Consider the following 19,593-nt stretch of genomic DNA (forward strand, 5'->3'; position numbering starts at 1 on the left):
TGTGGTGTTGGAGAAGAGTTATATGGATACCATGGACAGTCAGAGACAAATACATGGGCCCTAGAGCAAACCAAGACTGAACTCTCCCTAGAAACCAAGGCCTGATACAGATAGCGCAGAAGCACCATCCTAAGGCCAAAACTAGGGCTGGGGAGTGTGCAGCAACCGCAGGCTCCCCGGCCCTAGTTTGTATGGATGACACCATTTTGAATAAGCACCCGTCTATACACAGCACGTGATGATGGCGTCATCCACGCACTGCCTCCACATGGACCAGCGTGTGCGTGACATCGCTGCATTGCCGGAGGGCGCTTGCACCGCTCTATCTGCGGTGCAGAAAGGAGCTCCGAAACTGAGCTCCTTTTCAGCATGCTCTTCGCTCCTGCAGTAAGTGAGAATGAGGGCAGGGAGAAAGGGGCTGGGTGGCCCCTTTCTCCCATGGCTGTGCCTGTCGGGGTGTCTGGGGGCATGCAGCCCCAAGGATACCCCTTTTCCAGGCCATGGGGAAGCGGCATTTTGCCGCTTCTCCGTGGCCTGGAAAAGCACTGGACTGGGGCTGCAGGGACTGCTGGTATGGCTGCCCTGGCCCCAATCCTCTGTGGAAAGGGGCAGGTGCAGGTCACCCCAAGATGACTGTTGTACTGTCGCCATATCAGGGGAAGACATGACATACCACAAAAGACAATAATATTTGGTAAGACAGAAGGCAAAGAGGAAGACTACATTCCAGATGGATAGATTCAATAAAGGAAACCACAGCCCTGAGTCTGCAAGCCCAGGGCAGGCCAGTAGATGATAGGGTGACTTGGAGATCTCTCATTAGGTTGAAGTCAACATGATGAGTAGTTAACAGCAGCAACTCCTTGCATCCCTGTCATTTCACCACTGAAGCCAGGAGGAAGTCAAGCTCAACTTACAACTGAGATTGTCACACACACCAAGCTCTCTTTCTATATCATGTCTGTACTACTGCAGTGAGAACAACCTAACTGTGAAAATGCCCTTAATGTGATGGTTCAAATGCAGAGCTGGAAATAAAGCCCTTGGTTCAGAATGGCATTGTCATACATTTGAATGCTAATTTCAGCTATTTGGCTGAAAGTTCTTAAGACTTAATGCTGCTTGTGGCCAAATACATTGGTGTAACTATGTACTTTCATACCACTTTCTCCAGAATAAGCAAGAAGAAAGCAGGGACGTAGCCAAGGGGGGATCCTTGGGGTCCGGACCCCCCCTCCATTAGAAAAATGAATGGTGCATGCTGCTGCGCCGCCACGTCCAAGCCCCATTATAATGGTGGCACTTAGTCTGGACCCCCCCTTCCTAAAATCCTGGCTACGTCCCTGAAGAGAGAGTACCTGAGCATCCATGGATCCACCTCTACTTTGCAGGAAAGAAAATGAATGGTCTAAGGCTGTCAAACTGAAAGCTGGAGAGGGCATTGTTGTTGTTATTTGTTGTTGTGTGCCTTCAAGTAGCTTACAACTTATGACAATTCTAAGGAGCTACAGTACTTTTAATGGTTTGATTCCAGGTTCTCCCATGGATTCCAAAATCCATGGATGCTCAAGATCCATTAAATGCAATCGCATTTTAAATGACGTCTCTTATATAAAATGGTAAAATCAAGGTTTGTGGATGCTTTAATTTGTGGATAACGAATCCTTGGATAATAAGGGCCAACTATAATGGGAATGGGTGCAATTCTACCATGTTTCTACCAATCTGGGTTGTCTGAGGTGTCACCATGAGTTAGAGAATTCAACTATGCTCAAAGGTAGAAGGTAATGGTGAACAAAAGCCTCAAGGAGCTTTTCTCTATGCATACAGGTTCCAAGGGAAACAGAACTACAGAGGCGGATTTTCAGATTTAACAGAGTTTTATTTACAAGGGCGAAGCACACATACATGCATACTCTTACATAGTACACACTCACACAAGATCCTATAGATACTGGCCTGTTACAGACTGCCAAAATAAAGCTGCTTCGGGTATCTTTGGAGGTATGCTGTTTAAATGATGCATGCATCCTAAGAATCCGGAAGCTGCACCAAAGCTGCACTCCAGTGCTTAGGAATGGAGTGTGGCTTTGGCGCAGCTTCCGGATTCTTAGGATGCATGCATCATTTAAACAGCATACCTCCAAAGATACCCGAAGCAGCTTTATTTTGGCAGTCTGTAACAGGCCATAAAAAGGGGCTACAGTGGAATAGAGATAAGGCCATCCAATGGATATACTGCACCTGAATAGGATCCTGGTTCTGGTCCCAATTGCAGGGATGTTGGAAAGATTACTCTACGGCTCACTTCACTCGTGTGTTTGGCAAGCAACAGAGGTGCTTAAGAAAACCGACATAGATTCAGGGTACAAAGGGAATACGCCAATGAAATGGGCAAATAACCCAGTATTTATACACATTGTTTCTCACTCGGGCAAATGCAATGAATTTGATCTAACCAAAAGGGTCTTTGATATGTTTCCAAGGTGATAGCACCAAAGTGTGGAAAGATGGTAATCAAGTGCGCACTTCAAGCCAGAGAGGAAGCCAAGCCATGCCTCGGGTTCTGTGTTTCATCCCAAGGTTTGAATCTCTTTGTTCTTGAGATTGGGGTCCTCCACCTCCTCCTCAAAGCAAGCTGACATGGCACCCCTTTTGCGGCTCCTGGTAACCCTGCCTACATGCAGAAGCTATGCTGTCCAAATGGCTCTGTATTCAGGGCACTAGTGTTGTTGCTGAGCCTTAACAGGTTTTGATATCAAAAGAGGAGGGGTGGCCCTCAGGGACCCCCACCCCCATTATACTGTACTAACAGGTGATGCCTGTTTGTCAGGAAGTCAAACAGAAACCTGTACTGATTGAGATCTGTCTGTCTGTCTGTCTGGGTTTCTATTTAACTTCCTCTCAAACAAGCATCACCCGTGGTTGGGCTTTTGGCCACTTCTGAATTTTTGTTTGGTACCTTTGGCAAAAAACAAAACAAAACCCCAAAACTGGCATTTCTATCCACTGCTTCCACAATGGGCTGATTTCAATAGGTCTCCATCTGGATGCCAACCAGCATGAATATTTGATAAATGCTTCCCCTCTTACCTTTCTATTGAGTGTCATTATTTTGGAGGAGAATTCTTTCAAGAGACTCATGCTAGTGGTGGGCAAGGCCTGAGTGAAAAGGGGACAGGGGCATGCTTTTTCTCTTACTCCCATTTCTCACCTTCCTGGCCCAACTGCCTTCCAAGAGAGAGACAGATTGGAAATGTATTGATTATTGGCAGAGGGATGCTTTCCCCCCACTCCGTTACCTTCACTCTGTCCATTTCCACTTCTTCCATTTCATTCCTTCCCATCCCCTAACTGTATTGAATTAGGCTGTAGAAGATGTGCTACCTTTAGGCTGCAGGTAGCCCACCTCTGGTGCATATAATCTCAGTCATTTCCCTTCAAACATAGGGAAAGAGATAAACATGATCACATCTGTATAAGGGCTGATTAAAACCAGTAAAACAATTAAAGCCTATTACAATCGCCCTGGGAGGCAAGAGTAAACTGCTGGAGCAGGGATGAAACTTAAAGTGGGATAATTATAGCTCCTTTAATTGCAGCTTCTACTTACACTGGATTTCCATCCACTCTGCTTTTGTGTGCATATAGCTTCTAAAAGTAATAAAACCTCTCTTTTAACTGTGACTAAGATATTTAATATTTATAATGTTCCCACAGTAGTCAAGTGTTGTGTGCAGAATTAGTAGACACTGTCCCTTCCCACCAATTTGCCATCTTTAAGTAGAAGCAACATAAGGAAAGTAGGAGGTAAGGGAATAAAAAGGTGGTGGTGGTGGGGAACTGAACTGGAGGGGTGAGAGAAGAGAAGGGGGGAAATGTTCAGATTTTAAAATTTCGGGGGCAGGTGGCATAAAATGAATTAAGCTGGGATCTTGTTCAGGTAATACAGTAACATCAAATATTTGTAAGAATCACTTGTATTTATCAAAGGTTTCATTAACTGTAGTCCCTGGTGCAGCCACACATTCTGCAAGCCCACACAAAGCTCTATTTCTATTTTTGACTTGGTGAGTGACTGTTACCCAATGGTTAAGTTTAAAGCTGTTGTGCCTATGTTGTGTAACTGTGGGATCCAGCATCACCAGACTGGAGTATATTTACCTTACACTAAAAGTGCATAGTAGGAGATCCAGCATGGAGTAGTGGTTTGAGTATTGGATTATGACTCTGGAGACCAGGGTTTGATTTCCCCACTCAGCCATGAAACCCACTGGGTGACCCAGACAAGTCACATGCTCTCAGCTTCAAGAGAAAGCAATGGCAAACCTTTTCTAAACAAATCTTGCCAAGAAAGCCCCATGATAGTTTCGGCTTAGGGACTCCATAAGTCAGAAACACCTTGAAGGTCGATAGCAACAAAAGCAGATAGTATTTTGACCTTATTGTGTCTTTCTGTGGAAAAGTAATTTATAAATGATATGCCACAATAGAAAAATTGATAGGTATGCTGAAGCCTGTAACTGGATAGTCAGACCCACAAAAAGTTAAGGCAGGAAGAAGAGAAGAGGTGGTAGAAGAGATGGAAGATATAAAGGGGGGAGTTTTAATTTTACTAGAACAAGGCAGCCTAGGAAATATCATTTTGAATGGAGAAAATACAGTATGGGAAGATGTTGGAGAAAAAGAACAAAAATGATCATAACCTTCCCTTTCAGTTATGGCTTTAGCCTATACAATTGGCCCTCCATATCCATTTGCATCCACAGATTAAACCATCCACAAATAGGAAACCTTGATTTTTGCCTTTTTATCTGAGGTACAATTTTACTATGCCATTGAGTGTGTGTGTGTGTGTGTGTGTGTGTGTGTGTGTGTGTGTGTGTGTGTGCTGGAACTACACTCCAGGGGTTAACCACTGTACTGGACAATCACAATCCATCCACATAGCTAAAGGGAACAAAAGAAGAGATAAACAAGTGACATACAGTTTTGATGGTCATATTTGAGGAAGTTGGATGGAAAATCTGTCAAGAGAAAAGGCAGTGGTGTTCTAAATGCTTTCACATTTTTATGGGCTTAAGTGCCTAACTGGATACACAGGAAACTAGCAGAGGGGACAAAACAAAGCTCTTTTATATGGAAATTGGAAGGGAACCGGTTGCAAAGTCTACAACACATGGCAGGACTATTATTATTAAATTAAAATAAATGCTGGTTGTTCCTCATAAAGGAGAATGTCTTTTCAATTTATATATAACAGTTGGGTTGTTGTGTGGCAAAAGCAACATTGCAATCTAGGAACACATTTATTAGTAATGTCATTCCAAAACAAGTTTGGTACCTCCTGTGGCAGTAATGGCTTTGCAAGATAATTCTTATGATCTGGTGTGCCTGAGTTATTTGAGCTGAAAAATACTTTCAGGCCTCCTTGGTAAGCTGGTATTAATGCTCAATTGAAATGGCAACAACTGTGAGGTGGCTTTGCTTGTTCAATTTAAATCAACAAGACAAAAATACCAGTCCCACATGCAAGTATATTTTAAACAAGTCTCATTAGCTGACTAGAATTAAATTTAATTTGCTACTTGGAATTATGTTCCACTGAAATCTATTACATTTAATCTTTAGGCACCATTTACTACCATTGATTTGATGGTGACACAACATCTGATCCTGCATAGAGGTAGTCATTGCCAACCTCAAAGAACTTAAACAGTTCTAGCTCTACATTGGACTGGGCTACAACTTTCTCTGAACCAGGACCAGTGTGTTTTATGAGTATTTAATACTGTGAATCAGTACCCCTGCTTAGTATGTGTGATGATCAGTTGTGGCTGAAAATGTGCCTTTCATTATGTGACTTGTTGGTATTTTGAGATGAAGGTGTTCAAATTGCTCAGTCTTGCTTCTGAGTAAATATACTCAGATTTAGAAAACATATCCAGGGTAGCCATGGTGGCCAATAACATTAAAAATTCTCAAAACAGAGATACCTGTTTAGGGCCAACCAAAATGTACAAAACACATATTTCATGCTTCTGAAGCTCCACTGGTACGGGAGGAAAGAAAGAGGCATACTTTCAGACAATTTGCTGGAAAAGAGCCAGCACCAATAAATGTGTGCATGTGCTTGTGTCTGTATGGGTCAGTGTTATAGCTTCAAAGTGCCTGAAGATTCTATTATAAAATGAAAAAGGATTATTGTTAATAAATTATTATTATTATTTCTACCCCACCTCTCCAACAAGATCAAGGGAGCTTACATCAGTAAAATCCATACAATACAACAGAATAAAATCCCACAATCCCCCTCCCTCCTTAACCCCAAATCAATAACAATAGGTACAACATAACAATAATAAAATACAATTAAAATCATTTAAATTATTACTAAAACAAAAACAGGACATATGACATTTTGGACAAAGAATCAGTGTGGCAGGTGCCGTAAAGTACCCAGCAGTACATACACATTTACACCCAGAGGGTATGTATTTCAGTGTGAAATAATTTTTGCACATTTCTCGTTTTTTCCTTTGCATAACTTACTGTATATACTCATGTATAAGTCTAGAAATTTTTGTCAAAAAAGTGGCCCCAAAGGCTAGGTCGACTTATCCACGGGTCAATGTAAGTAGTGTATTTTAACTCTTCTCCTTCTCTGAGTAGAGTGGCAAAAGGTAAGAGCTTAGTTCATCCTGGGAGCACCCAAAAGAAGCACCAACCCACTCTACTCTTTCCACCATGATGCTGCTTCTGACCTTTTTGAATACTTGGGTGTGAAAATGGTGGTGGTGGCACCTATTTGGTGCTTCCCCTTAAAAGAATGCCAAGGAGAATTGGGCTTAGACAGATTTGAATAAGACATTTCTGTATGAAGAAAGTAAACTTCGTCCTTTGCATCCTTTGTTGCATACCCTTGAATTTTATCCTTGACTTATCCACACGTATTATCAAAAGCCATAATTTTGGCCCCAAAAATCTGCCCTCAACTTATACATGAGATCGACTTATAGTCAAGTATATACAGTAAATGCAGTTTCAGTTTTTCTTTTTGCCAGTTAAGATCCAGTAAGGCTGCATCCGCACTACAGAAATAATCCGGTTTGACACCACTTTAATTGTCGTGGCTCAGTGATACGAAATTCTGGGAAACTGTAGCTTGTGGCACCAGAACTCTCTGACAGAGAAAGCTAAATGTCCCACAAAACTACAATTCACAGAATTCCCTAGCATTGAGCCATGGCAGTTAAAGTGGGTCAGACTGGATTATATCTGCAGTGCAGATGCAGCCTTAATGAAAAGTCAACATGCAGGTGTTCACTCTTCATGGCATAGAGAGGGTGTTTTTTTTTAATTATATGATTTTATTAATATAACATATTGCCTTACATGCCAACAAATTATTCACATTTTATCTCAAAACTGCTCAACTATTAACTAATCCCTCAACACACACACACACACACTCTCTCTCTCTCTCTCTCTCTCTCTCTCTCTCTCAGTGTTTCTCTTTTAATTTCTTTTTTCTCTCCTGTGGAAGATAATTTTAACCGCTTCTTTTACATTCTCATACTCCTTCCACTCCACAACAAACTGTCATTATTCTCCAGTTACAACGCCAAACCTTTTTTTTCAGTTGAACAAAATAATTCCTTCTTTTTTCCATTATAAAATCAAACATCATATACTCAGATATACATATTGCTTCCATCTATTGCAACCCACCTTTCCTTATCCTTCCACCCATGTGCCTCTATAATTAATTGTTTAGTTAAATATTCCTCCTCCTTCTGTAATCCTATATTCCTAACATTACTAGTTATATATCCTTCTTTACTGAACTGAATTTTTTCCCTGTTAAGAGAGGGTTTTTAAAAAATTATTTTTAAAATTCGGAATACAAAGAAAAGAGAGAAGAGAGATATTCAGTTTTCCAGCTTCTTTTTCAAAGCGGTCATTAAAGAAAGGCAAGTTAATAATTCACCAATGACTCAGATCCAAAACACATTGCAGAAATAATCTGGTTTGAGACTGCTTTGGCTCAATGTTAGGGAATTCTGGGAACTGTAGTTCTGTGAGACATTTAGCCTTCTCTGTCAGAGAGAGCTCTGGTGCCACAACAGACTACAGTCCTCACTGAGCCAGCGCAGTTTCAAAGTGGGTTATTTCTGCAGTGCAGATGCAGCCTCCGTCTAAAAAAAGAGGCCTATCTAAGGAAAAAGGCCTTTACGTGCCACTGATGATGACTTCTTTAAGACTGAAGAAGCTTGCATCTGATTCCAGAGGTGGGGAAAGGCAAAATGGAGGAGGAAAATTGTTGCGAGGTTGCCTAGAGTGCTTTGCATTCATGTGAACCGCTTGAATAATTGTGTGTGGGTTGGAGAGTTGTGTGACATAGTTGTATATGTGTGTGTGTTGGGTGGGGGGGAAGTCGTGTATGTGGAAAACTAAAAGGGAGGTCAAGGTTTATTTACTTATGTATTTATTTCAATGATTTCTATCCCACCTTTTCAACCTAAAAAGGCATAACACAAAAGAAGAAGGGAATGGCGGTGAGGAAGGGGATCAAGCCCAGTAGATATTGCCTGCTTTTTTCTCCACTTTTGTTTGAGGGGATTTGTGAAGTGTGTGTGTAATTTGTGGGTAATTTGTGAAGTAAGGGTGTGTGTGTGTGTGTATAGATACATGTGGACGGAGCCAGGGTGACCTGATGTCAGCACCGCATAGGAGGACAAGGCACCACAAGATACATGACATTATGTAGGAAACTACACAATCAAAGCTGAAAGCACGCCTATAAATATAAACCCATTTCATATAATTTATTTACATCTGTATTACATGTACTGTGTTTTATTATGCACTCAACCATATTTTTCTATTTTTTTAATTTATTTCACTTCTATGCCATCTTTATCTCAAAAAAGGGACCCAAGATAAAACATTAATAAAACATCACAATGATTTTTTTTAAAATTAAGTTTCTGATGAAAATATCTTACTTAAAATCAACCCTCCCCATCCCTGGTTTTCTCTTTTGTGTTGTGGGAATGTGAATGTTTACAAAAAAATGATTGGCACTAGGAGTCAAACATGCCCAAAATGGAGGACATTTTGGAATTCCACCAAGAGAGGAGGTTGAAATGTGTAAGGCATATCTAGGAAAAGGAGGACATCTGGTCACCCTGTGTGGCGCACAGATGGGACAAGCGTCTATGAGGTGCATATTTGATTTCCTGAAGGGCTTAGGGGGATTTAAAACAAATAAAAATAAATAAATAACAAAGATGTGTATGTGTGCAGAATGTCTCTCAGAGGTTAGGCCTAGACTACTGACTAGGCCCAGACCACTGAAAGTGACAGTGACAGTGATCTACTGCACCCAGCACTGTTGACACGTTATCCAAGGAAAGTTGCTATGTAAAACATGATTGGTGTAGCAGTAAGGATAAATTGCTCTTACGGTTAACATCTACTCTGTTCTTCTATTTACAAACATATTGTGACTTGAAAAAAAGCTTCTCCAGCATGTTTTGTGGCATGTTAGACCTTGAGATAGATCTTTGTCCATAGCTAGGTAGACAGTTTCATGTCTAAACATGGAGAAGAGCTTGTATTTGACATGTGTGCTGTGTTTGGATTTTCATGGACTGTTCAGGGCATTTTAGGCCCTCTGATTATAACACGTCTTTTATTAAAATAGCACCCTGTCTCACCCCAGAGAGTACTCCTGTAAGTAAATAGATTCTCACTTTAAAAATGAATATATACAGTTGGTGCATTAACCTTAAATGTGCAAATCTACTGAGCTCTGTTGAAACCGGGCATCCTTCAGAGTTTAATCCAAGAGTACAAGCATATTTTGAACCTGGCTTTTCATGGAGAGTGTAACCTCAAATATATATTAGAACCATTTAAAAACACAACTAAGGTGCTTACGGATATGCACATGCGCCAAAAAACAAGTGAAACAGGATGCCATAAACAAAAAAGATGCAATAAACACATTTATCATCTAACATATTGTACTTTCCTTGATGCACCCACACTTCCTCTTAAGTCTTGCAGCCTCAGTCTACTTTCTGCAGGGTGAATGGACAATTTTTACATTATTATTTTAAATTATATTATTATTTTAAATCCTTTTAAACCCTGCCTTTCCACCAAAACAAAACAAAACAACGGCTCAAGATGGCAAGAAAATGAGTAAGAACACAATCTTTTTTAAAAACTTTAAAACACAACAATCTTACATAATACAAAAGACTAGTAAAACCTTACCACTAAGCAGTAAGATGTTCCCCAGCAAGACTTGTGCTTAAATGCCAACAGACTGCCTGAGTAAAAATATTTTTGTCAGCTGGCAAAAGGATAAAAAAGAGGCAGAGAAACTCAGCGGGAAATTCCACAGTAGGGGAGCAGTATCAAAGAAGGCCATATTTCATGTTCCCCCAGTGTGTGCCTTTGATGGCATGGGACTGAGAGTAGGATCTCCCCCAAAGTTCTTAAGACAGCTAAACTCATATGGAAGAATGTGGTTTCTTATACAGTCTGGTCTTAAGTGTGTCTTTTTGTCCCAAAGGAGGAATTACTTTTGAACTCCACCACCTGCCCCCAAATTCTGCGCCTTCCTTTCTAGTGAGAGGCTAGGGCAAAAGGTGTACCTTCTGAGTACAAGATTGAGTAAGTTCCTTGCAGTTAACATGGCTTATTTCTGAAAAGGAGTATGGTCCACTGAAGTCAATGCTCTTTACTTCTGAGTAGACACAAATTTAGTATACAAATTCAGTTCCATTGAAGGGGATGGAGCTTAATTATATCTTGGATTGTACTGCACAGAGTTTCAAAAGGCTAAGAGTCTTTTGAAATATAATTGTGATCTGGAAAAAAAAGTTTTATTATAAACAAGAAAGATTAAATCAGGCTACCAGTGTACAAGTCATGATGATTTAGAGGTGAAGGGGTAGGCAACATAGATAGAGAGACATCCACAGAGTCACCAGACAGGTTTATTCACACCTCCAACTACACCCATTTAGAGATAACTGAAAGCATGTGGAGAACATTTCTTATAGCTAATGTGAATTGCTACAACAGTTTAAATTAAAGCAAAACAGTGTGATACAATTTTTTAAAGGAAGCATTCACTAATAAGAAAAGGATATGAGCAGGGGTCGGCAACCTACGGCCCATGGGCCGGATCCGGCCCGCTAAGGCCTCGGGACCGGCCCCAGCCCGGTCCTGCCGCTGATTGCCACCCCCGCCACAGCTTGGGCACCGCTCTGGGCGCCCGCGGGGGCCTCGCTGCTATCCTCCTCCTCCACTGCGCATGGCCGTGCGGAGGAGGTGGAGGAAGAGGAGGGCAGCGAGGTCTGGGGCGGAGGAGGCGAAGGTGGAGGCGGCACCTCCTGCGCGCAGCCACACCACCTTCCCCGCCTCCCCTCGGCCTCCAGCTTCCCTCTCGGCCTCTGTGGAGGCCGAGAAGGAGCACGCGGGGCCGCCGGCTTCCCTCTCGGCCTCCATGGAGGGCAGCCTTCGCGGAGGCCGAGAAGGAGCGCGCGGGGTCGCCGGCTTCCCTCTCAGCCTCCATGGAGGCTGCCCTCCGCGGAGGCTGAGAAGGAGCGCGCGGGGCCACTGGCTTCCCTCTCGGCCTCCGTGGAGGGCAGCCTCCGCGGAAGCCGAGAAAGAGCGCACGGGGCCGGGAAAGAGGGGAGGCCTCCAGCGCTGTCGCACCCCGCCGGCTCTTTCCCAGCCTCTGACAGGGCCTGCGCCCGTCAGAGGCCAGGAAAGAGGGGAGGCCTCCAGCGCTGGCGCCCCCCACTGGTTCTTTCCCGGCCTCTGACGGGGCCTGGGGCCCCGTCAGGGGCCGGCAAAGAGGGGGAGGCCTCCAGCGCTGGCCCGCCCCCGGAGGGTGGAAGCTCTGCCCCCGGCGTGCGGCACCGCCCCCGGAGGGTGGAAGCTCCACCCCCTGGCTTCGGCCCCCCCCAGTTATCTGAGGGACAGCAACCCGGCCGCCAGCTCAAAAAGGTTGCCTACCCCTGGATATGAGTATGGATTTGCCTTGTGTACATTTTTAAGGATCAGTAACCCACTGTAACAGTGGACTCCTGTGCAGCATTCTGGAATACTTTTCCATTTCAGAACATTTTTTAAAAGAAGTCCCACATATGTACAGCATATTACAGTACTCCAAATGGGATGTGTTATACACCTCCAAGTTTCATCCCAGGTATATACTGCAGAGGGATATAATGATATTAGAAGCCTCTAAAAGGAACCAACAAAGACACACTCTCCTTGCCCTACATGTTGACTAAACTGCCTACCAAAGTGGAAGAGACAGCACTCTTCCTTTGTCCCAGCTCTGATGCTGGACTGAAATGGATTCAGAAATCCCTGAAGCTGAGACCTGCCGCCCATTTCAGCACCATGCCCCAGAAGAACTATGAAAGACTACTTGGAAGTCATCTCATAAGGAAGGGTTTATGGAAATTATTTTTAAAGCAAAGGTGTCACCACTATCTTCTTTAGGTAGAGTGATATTCACTACCCAGCTTCTATTATTAGTCATGAAAGTTGAACACAAATGTGAGATTTCACCTCTGCAAGGAGCCCAGACAGACGTTTATCTCAACACCTTTAAATTATAGATTCTTAGTTCTTAAAACAAATATTTTTCATAGTTTATGGTATTCTAAGCTACAAAGCACAGTCCTGTGCAAGTTTACCATAGAATCTGCTATAGTTAACGTTTCTAAAGCTTTAATTCTGACAACCAGGCACTTGCACACTTTGTTTTAAACTGCAGCATGAAACTTTCTTTTGCTTCCTTAATGAAAAATATGAGCAGTAGCCATGGAACCTATTCTTTCTTTTTGTCTTGTAAATCCAAAAAAATGAATGTAATTAATTAAGTTTAAACAGAACCAGACTGTTGCAAAAGCTAGTTCTATGCATATTGAGTCATAAATGTGGGATTTGCATGGTTCCTTTTTTCTCTTGTCAACTCGCATGTCTCTGTGATAATACACACATAAGCACCATGTCCATTTACTTCCACTTTTACAATAATAGAATTCCAGAGTTGGAATGATCACCAGTGGTCATCTAGTCCATTCCTCTGGCCAATGCAGTAAAACCATAGTACCACATCATGGGTACTATGGTTTTACCCTACATCTCTCCATCTGTTGATCTTGCTCCTAGTCTGCCCTGTGCTATGTGAAAGCATATAGGGAAAACATTTTCACTAAGGACAGCTTGGCTGCTCATATTCTCATAGTGCCCTGGGCTTTAGTGTTCCTCCAGCCTTCAGAGAAATATGGAATGGGTCTTAAAGACCAAAGGATGCATGGAGCACAATGTGTAAGAGTGTACAGTAGATGGGCTGATTATATGAACAGTAATTAAGCCAGGGAGCTAAACTAGAAATGTACCCACTATCAACTTGTAGCACTTTGAGTGACTGTAGTGTAGTTTAAGCTTTCACAGACTAGGTTGACCGCATCAAATGAATCTACAAAAGCTTATGCCACAATATCTTTCACGGAGTCTCAAAGGAGCTACAAGATTTCTTTGCATGGTGATATTCCAAACTAATATGGCTAGGTCCCTAAATTCTACCACCATCAACTAAGGATTGGTTTTTATAGTAAACATAGCAAGCAGTGGGGTTAGGAATAGGAAATTGACCCCTTTGGCAACTTTAGTCCTAGTCTTGCTAGATGCAGTGGAAGAATCTTCCTGATCTGAACCACAGTCAGGAGAGAGAGAGAAAAAATCCACCCCTTTTGTTTTTTAGCCATTCATGCACTTGTTTCAGTGAAAATGCAGCCAGTTTGTTTCTTCGAATGTTTGTACTTTTTTGGTGCAGCTGTGTATCAGTGAAAGTCCTTTCAGCTTTTCTTAAATTACTGGATCATTTTAAAAAAATTGTAGAGTCTCCTGCTATACTAGAACTTAATTTCACAGAAGTCAGGTGTTTCATGGGCCCTCTGATGCAAAACTTGTATTTGTATGCTGCATGCAATGTATGTAACTAATATATGCATTATTTTATTTTATTTTATTTTATTTTAAGTTTACAAATAATTTATTTATTTAATTTCATTCCAAACATAATATGACATTTTCTAGTATCTAGTATATGCATTATTTTCATAGTCTAGTTTATGAAGAAACTCTATGTGGAACAGTGCTTAGGTTACCGGGGTGGTGCACTCATTATTTTGTGGCAGCCTCTTTCTAAAACATCAGCTGTGTGGGGAAGGTTTTGGATTTAAAATCAGAAAGTTAGCTGTCTTGTCTTCTAGGTTTCTGCCACTTGTTGTAACTAGAATCCTAGATGGAATAAATAGACTAGTGGTAGATGCTTGAGACAAAAGGGCAAGTCTGTCCTTATAAGCCATCCATCATAAACATCACAGCAATATTCTGCTAGTGGTTGTCTGCCTTCAAGTCATTTACAAATTATGGCAGCTCTAAGGTGACCCTATCATGGAGTTTTCTGAGGCTGAGAGTGTTGGCTCACCCAAAGTCATCCAGTGGCTTTCCATGTCTGTGCAGGAAATCAAGCCCTGGTCTCTTGGGTTGTTATCCAATGCTTAAACCACTACGTCACACTGGCTTCCATTAAGATTCCATTAAAATTCCATTCATACATTAGGATGCATGAACTGGTGAGGAAAGAAACTTGCTAAGTTTTCCTAGCAATCCTCATTGGAAGTGTAGCTATGGGGTGGGGCAAAATGAAGAAATTGTCCCTGGAGAACAGGGTTCAGCCCTCCAATGAATATTTTCTTCAATTCCCACAATTGCAGCAGTGCAGAAAGTGAGACACGGAAAATAATTCACACCTAGAATTTTTATATTTGCTGTGGTTGCATTCCCCCTTTTTCTGAATGCCTAAACTGTATTGCTAAATGGAATTTTAAAATGAAGTTTTAGGTTACTGCAATACTAGAAATCTAGAGAACGAAGGAAGATTTCATTTGGGGGGCAATTGCCTAAACCCCCCCCCCCCAGTGGCTACACTCTTGTCCCCATCCTAAAATAACACAGAGCACCTTCCAGTGGGCAGGTGACGTTTCAATGTACTAACTTTGCTGTTGTTGTGTGCTTTCAGATTGTTTCTGACTTATGGCAATCCAAAGACAACCTTAGAGCCAGTGTGGTTATAGCCATTTGAGCATTGGACTATGACTCTGGAGAACAGGGTTCACATCCTTGCCCAACTATGGAAACCCACTGGGTGATCTTGGCTAAGTCACACACTCTCAGCCTCAGAAAATCCCATGATAGGATCACCATAAGGATCACCATAAGTCAGAAACGACTTGAGATCACACCAGAAAAACAAGGTACCTCTATCACAGGGTTTTCTTGGCAGAATTTGTTAAGAGAGAATCTGCTTTTGCCATCTCTAAGGCTGAGAGAGTATGTGACTTGCCCAAGGTCATCCACTGGGTTTCCGTGGCTAATCGGGGATTTGAACCCTGATCTCCAGGGTTCTGCATCTACATTGCAGAATTAATGCCATTTGCCACTGCCTTAACTGACCTGGTTCATTGCTATGGAATTCTGGGATTTGTACTTTTATGAAATAGTTAGCCTTCTCTCTCAGGGAGCTCTGGTGCCAAAATAATCTAAAAATCCCAGGATTCCATAGCATGGAACTATGACAGTTAGTGATGTCAACTGCATTAGTTCTGCAGTGTGGCAACAGCCATAGCTCAACACTCAGACTGCTACACCATGCTGCCTCTTGACTTGCAGCCGTGCAAATGTCTATATAACAAAGCAGCTTCCAGTCAATCCTAAATGCTTGTCTATCTGTTCTGAGTGTGCAACTAGACTCTCCTAGCATACACTTGTTCAGTTAGTTTCCCTCTTGGTTCTTCCTTGTGTCTCCCTTGTTCCACTTAGTTTCTCTCTTGACTTGCATTGTGTTTTGATGATGGTGTCGGAAACGATGGCATTGTTGTTAATCCTCACATGGCCATAATCTCTTCAGGCCTTTGACATAGATTATGAAACACTATGGAACACTCTTAAAGATATGGGAGTGCCACTACATTTGATATGTAGAGAGATCTTGTAGCACCTTTGAGACTAACTGAAAGAAAGAAGTTGGCAGCATCTGAGGAAGTAGACTGAAGTCTACGAAAGCTCATGCTGCCAACTTCATTCTTTCAGTTAATCTCAAAGGTGCTATAAGATCTCTGTACGTACTGATTCTACAGACTAACATGGCTATATGTTTGAATACTACATTTGATAGTCCTTCTTGAGAAACCTGTACTTTGGACAAGAAACTATGGTCAAAACAGAATACGAAGAAACAGAACCACAGAATAATTTCCAGTTAGAAAAGGGGTCAGGCAAGGTTGCATATTATCACCCTAATTATTCAACCTGTATGTGGAAAATATCATATGAAGAGTAAGCTTGGACACAGAAGAAGGAGGACTGAAGACAGGAGGAAACAATATCAACTACCTAAGATATGTGGATGACACCACACTAGCAGAAAACATCACAAAAAACAGAAAACATCACAGACTTGAAACAATTACAGCCGCCCCTCCGAACTTGACTTTGAAAATCCGTAAAGGGGCAACCTCTGCTATTTTCAATGGGGCACACACACAGGGCACCCACGCACAGGGGCACACCCCATTCAAGCCAACTGTACTTCCAAAGTCAAGTAAGTGCAAAAGCAGGCTTATTGCTGAGCATAAAGAAAACAGAAATAATGATCACAGAAGAAATACATAAATTCAGCCCAGATAATGAGGAATTGAAATAGTTAAAGACTTCCTGTACCTTGGAATGAATATTGATCAGAACAAAGACTGCACTCAAGAAATCAGAAGACTAGGAACGGGAAGGGCAGCTATGAAGGAACTAGACAAGATCCCAAAGAGTAAAGATATACGACTGAACATCAAAGTCAGAATTGCCCAAGCCATTGTATTCCCTTTACCATGCATGGATGCAAGAGCCGGACAGTGAAGAAAGCAGATAAGAAAATCAAATCATTTGAGAAGTGACGCTGGAGAAGAGTGCTGAGGTTTCGGAGGATGGCCAAAAAGACAAAAGAATGGGTCTTTGAGCAGATGAAAGCCTGAACTCTCCTTGGAAGCCAAGATGATCCAACTGAAGTTGTTGTACATCACGACTCATTAGAAAAGACAAGACTGCTAGGAAAGGAAGAAGAAAAAGAGGAAGACCACAGGGCAGATGGATGGACTCTGTTAGGGAGGTCATGAGCACCAACCTGCAGGAAGTGAGCAGAGCAGTGGAGGACAGGGAGGCTTGGAGGTGCCTCATCCAGAGGGTCACCAGGAGTGGGGCCTCAACTCAAGGGGAGTTAACAACAGCAAACACTCACACAGGACACAAACTCCAATAGAGCCAGAATTCAAAGACATAGCCATGTTAGTCTGTAGCATCAGTCTGGAAAGAGATCTTGTAGCAGCTTTGAGACTCACTGGAAGAAAGAAGGTGGCAGCAGGAGCTTTCCTAGACTTCAGTCTACTTCCTCAGATGCATATTATTATTATTATTATTATTATTATTATTATTATTATTATTATTATTAAAAGCTATATCCATGGTGTTAGTCTGTAGGATCAGTATGTAGAGAGATCTTGTAGCACCTTTGAAAGAAAGAGGTTGGCAGCAGGTGCTCCCCTAGACTTAACTCTACTACTTTCTCAGACGCGTTAAAGCCAGCATGACATGGTTGACCAAATAGTCACTATCTATATGTAAATATATTCAGGTATTGTGGTTCGAAGGTACAAGTTTAATTTTGCTACTTGACCCCCCTGAAGGTGTCACGTGGTACAGTCCGCAGCCCCCCAGTGACGTCACTGCTGAACTGCACAGACAAGGGGCATGATAGAACAGAAGCCTCTTTGCTATGGCTATTGCTTGCTAAGGAGCCCCGGCGCGCCTTCCTCGCACAGCAACAGCCCAGGTCTCCCCCTGCCCTGGCCCTGGCGGGCGGGGCTGCCTCCTCCTCCTCCTGCTGCGCCTTGATTGGAGGGTTGAGGCAAGAGGCCCGCGTTGCCCTGGAGACGGGGACGCGTTCCCTTCGGCTCGTGCGACGGGTTTGGCGGGAAGGCCGGGGCTCCCGCGCGACCCACTTGCCTCTTTTCTCGCTGAGTGAGCTTTGCTGCTTGGGAAGCGGCCCTCTCTGGTTTCGGAAGGATGAATAAGCCAGGAAAGAAGGAGTCCCGCAACAGCAAAACGCCCCCCGGTAGGAAGAGAAGGGAAGGGAACAGCAGAGCCTCCCCCTGGAAGAAGGGCCTGGCAGCCCCGAAAATGGGAGGGACTGCAACAGAGGACAGGGAAACCATACTTGCCCATAGGGAAACACGGAAAAATACTTGCCCATAGAGAATCCTTGGGGAATATTTGCCCATAGGGAAACACTGGAGGATACTTGCCCATAGGCAAGTAACTCCCAATGACTCTGGATGGGCAAGCATTCCTCAATGATTCCCTGTGAGCAAGTATGATTTCTCTATGGGCAAGTACTGTCATTTGTTTTAGTATGTCCCCCAAAAAACTAATATGGGAGAGAGGGACTTAATGGCCAGGGCACTGTAACACTCTATTGGGGTATATATGGGGGGGGGGGGGGGCACATGAAACTGCAGGTGGCATTTTCATTTCTTTTTTAAAACAATATGATTTTGGCACCCATCCCTTTGAAATTAACCTCTCCACGCTACAGGTTTTGATGTTGCTGCTGTTGTGTTGCTTCAAGGTGTTTCCAATTTATGGCAACCCTAAAGAGCAAAGACATACAACTGAGCACTAAAATTAGATTCCTTTCCTGTTACTGTGTATGGATGCAAGAGCTGTACACTGAAGAAAGAAGATAGGAAGAACATTTGAGATGTGGTGGTGCTGGAGAAGAGTGCTGAGGATGCCACGGACAGCCAAAATGTGTGTGCCTCAAGCACGCCTCTCAAGCTGCATGTAGTAGAATAGTAGATGCATGATGGGACTCCATATTTGGACTGAGGCCAAATGTCAAACATTAAAAGCTTCTGGAGGAGCAGGGACAATTGTTTGGGGATCTTATCTTTTGAGAATGCTGTGAGCCTGAGAAAATCCAAGTTGAGTGAAACTTGTGTTGTTGTTGTCATCACCATCACCATCACCATTTATTTATACAGTGCTATCCATGTACACGGTGCTTTATAAACATTTACAGAATAAAGCATTTATTCTATATAAATAAACTTTTATTATGCTTTCACAATATGGCTTCTGACTGCAGTCAGATTAATCGCTCTACATTTCTTCAATGATGACAGTTTTTTAAAAATACATTTTTATTCAATTTTTAACCTAATAGAATGCTTATCATACAGTACTCTTATGATTTTATAATAATCTGTTGGAGCTTATCTTCTTCTTCTTCCTCCTCCTCCTCTTTTTCTTCTCTGACTTCCCCATCTTCAGCCTTTTAAGTTGGTAATATGGTTTAATTAGGTTGTCCTCAGGTATACTTAATAATACTTGATAATAATAATAATAATAATAATAATAATAATAATAATAATAATA

At 42.4% G+C, this 19,593-nt stretch overlaps 1 protein-coding gene across 3 annotated transcripts in view; it reads left to right on the forward strand.

Annotated features, from left to right (window-relative positions):
- Positions 1-8,144: 8,144 nt before the first annotated feature.
- The window catches only part of MYCBPAP (MYCBP associated protein), a 42,233-nt gene continuing 30,784 nt past the window's right edge, over positions 8,145-19,593 (forward strand). For 2 of the 3 annotated variants that reach the window (XM_089537046.1, XM_089537063.1), the window contains exon 1: positions 8,145-8,291. In XM_089537046.1, the coding sequence (XP_089393172.1) occupies positions 8,186-8,291 (106 nt within the window). In that variant the 5' untranslated portion in view covers positions 8,145-8,185. Of the gene's footprint in view, positions 8,292-18,134; positions 18,272-19,593 lie in introns of those variants that run through there. The other variant, XM_089537054.1, reaches the window with a different exon arrangement.

This window comes from Sceloporus occidentalis, unplaced genomic scaffold, assembly GCF_023333645.1.
Source record: "Sceloporus occidentalis isolate IW3139 unplaced genomic scaffold, rSceOcc1.0.p SCAF_1, whole genome shotgun sequence".
Lineage (NCBI taxonomy): Eukaryota > Metazoa > Chordata > Lepidosauria > Squamata > Phrynosomatidae > Sceloporus > Sceloporus occidentalis.